We start from the raw sequence: 2,611 nt of genomic DNA on the forward strand, positions 1-2,611 counted from the left end.
AAGAGTAATTAAGAGTTGCTTTTAATTGCGTACGTCAACTTCATTTGATCTTTGGCTGGATAGTTGTCTCACTGGCACTCATTCCACATCTCCTTATTTTTATATTGTCCATTTCATATGATCTTATATAGCAATTATACCATGATTACGCTTCCTATTTTTCAAATAAAAAGGCCGAAAGATTTCAGAGTAGACAATATCTATTTGAACACGAAGAGAAGCCTTAAAACATGTACAATTCACCTATTTGCGAACAAATTGTTCATTCGACATAGGTTTTGGCATATTGGCATTTTTATTTCAGAGGCTTATATAATTTGTAATGCCTGTCGTCATGATAAGGCAAAATGGCCGTTATGCAAATTAGCAAATTACCCCCAATTTTGCCATATGATGAAAGATGGGACAGCATATTTTCACAGGTAAAGCTTTTCGGTAAGAATACAGGTGATCAATAGAGACATGAATAAGAATCTAAATATAGTTCATATGACAGTAGGAATCTAGGGAATGATATAGATTTGCAAATGCATTAAAGATTTTTTTTCCTGCTACTAAGGCAGTATCTTTGAGCATGTCAGAACAAACTTTTTAAACTTGTTTCAGGCATTACCTGTATTTGTTCAGCTACAGCTGTGACTCTGGTGTTCGTAGCTGAGGGTCTGGTCTTCTGTGTGGTGTCTGTTCCTACTAAATCATCAAAATCCTTATAGTGAATCTTATTATGTTTCTAAAATTTTGGGTCGGGAACCCATGTATAAGCAATCATATGCTGCCCGTCTTGGTAAACAACATAGAACATCCTTATATTTCCTTATCTGGAAAATGTATGATGGTTGTCCACAGTGGTCTTGTAGAAATTTCTGGTAACTGTAAAACACAAAATACAAATCATAAGCAAGTTCAACAAGTGTTTTTTTTTTTCATGATTATATTTCTTCACAAATCTACACTTCAAAAAACACTGCAAAAACTTGTATGAAGTAAATGTCTAGTAAGAGCAACTGTTTCATATCTAAATCAGCAACATAACACTCAGATGAAATTTGAATAAACCTAGGTTCTGAAGAAGAGTAATTAAGAGTTGCTTTTAATTGCTTATATCAACTTCATTTGATCTTTGGCTGGATAGATGTCTCACTGGCACTCATTCCACATCTCCTTATTTTTATATTGTCCAAAAATGAAAGCATTTACTATTTTACCTGCTTTCGAACAAAGGAACCCGAGAAAATACATTTGTAATGGTCTTCTGACCAGAATATGCAATACAAAAAATAATATACCAATGCATTAACTTAAAAAATTATGATTTATCATTGTCTTGCGTTTATTAATTCAGATAGTATATTATGTAGAAGGCACCATCAGAAATGGAAGTACATGTCCACTTAAATACCAAATAGCTACTTGATCTTTTAAGCCGGTTCTCGACTGACTACTACACTTTGTTCATAGACAGCCGGTGATATCCGATGTACTGTATGTTTTGATTAGCCAAAACAATATGTTTTCAATCAGCCAATCAAATTGCCTGTACTATAATATTGCACTTCCCGCTGTAAACATGGAAAAATTCAATTGTATGCTACAATCCAAGAAAGCCTTATCGCAAATCAGCATCTACAGATTGATAGAGTATTCTTTTTTTAAATCATCTCAGCTTAAATGTCTGAAAAGCGCTTTAGTTTGAGATACTGTGTGTTTGTGTGTTGCCGACTGGATATGGTAAATCGTTGATTTATGAAGATTTGCCTTTCTTCAGTAACGGAGTTGTAATTGTTTTGTCGCCTCTAAATTCGAGTCTGTATGAACAGTTAGACCGGTATCGAGACCTTGCCATTCATTTTAATTAATTTTTGTATAAGAGCAGTGGAGCTAATATACCGTTAAAAGTCAAATATGTGATCGGACATCCAGAACAAATTGTTAATAAAGGAGCTTTTCAACTTCTTAAATGTGAATTAAGAGATAGAACCAAACATATAATAGTTGATGAAGCATATTGTGTGGTACAATGGGGAAATGGTTTCCATGAACAATATTATGAACTAATCAAGCTTCGGTCATTGTTTCCTAGTGCCAAACTTTTGGCATTGAGTGCTACAGCAACCAAAGAAATAGTGAAAAGGTTACGAATGAAAGGAACAGGAACTATCGTTGGAAACGTGGATATACCTGATATTAAGTTGGTGGTTTCAACAAGACCAGCAGGGTGTGGTGGAAAAACTCGTGTTGAGGACTCTTATGACTATATTTACAGTCCATTGTGTGCTGAAATTGGCAATATGAAGGAGTTCTTCCCTAAGACCGTGGTGTACACAAGGAACTATCGTTGGAAACGTGGATAGACCTGCTATTAAGTTGGTGGTTTCAACAAGACCAGCAGGGTGTGGTGGAAAACTCGTGTTGAGGACTCTTATGACTATATTTACAGGCCATTGTGTGCTGAAATTGGCAATATGAAGGAGTTCTTCCCTAAGACAAAACTCAAGTGGTGTAGATATGGCCAGGAATTATTTATCCGATTGGATCCCGAGCTTGAGGAATATGTAGCTCAGTAACGTATATAGAATATTGTAGGTTTGAATTTAAAACATGTGATATGCCA

The 2,611-nt window shown here is 35.2% G+C and overlaps 1 protein-coding gene across 1 annotated transcript; it reads left to right on the forward strand.

The window, feature by feature from the left end:
• Window positions 1–347: 347 nt before the first annotated feature.
• Window positions 348–2,351, forward strand: LOC139494363 (ATP-dependent DNA helicase RecQ-like). The gene is made up of 2 exons (XM_071282528.1): window positions 348–422; window positions 1,869–2,351. The coding sequence occupies exons 1-2, from the start codon at window positions 348–350 to the stop codon at window positions 2,349–2,351; spliced, it is 558 nt and encodes a 185-aa protein (XP_071138629.1).
• Window positions 2,352–2,611: the final 260 nt, after the last annotated feature.

Source organism: Mytilus edulis, chromosome 11 (genome assembly GCF_963676685.1).
Source record: "Mytilus edulis chromosome 11, xbMytEdul2.2, whole genome shotgun sequence".
Classification (NCBI taxonomy): domain Eukaryota; kingdom Metazoa; phylum Mollusca; class Bivalvia; order Mytilida; family Mytilidae; genus Mytilus; species Mytilus edulis.

Coding starts and splice junctions, on each gene's coding strand:
- LOC139494363 (XM_071282528.1), top strand. CDS start 348: ATGGCCGTTATGCAAATTAGCAAATTACCCCCAATTTTGCCATATGAT. Junction 423..1,868: donor GGGACAGCATATTTTCACAG/GTAAAGCTTTTC, acceptor TTTTTGTATAAG/AGCAGTGGAGCTAATATACC.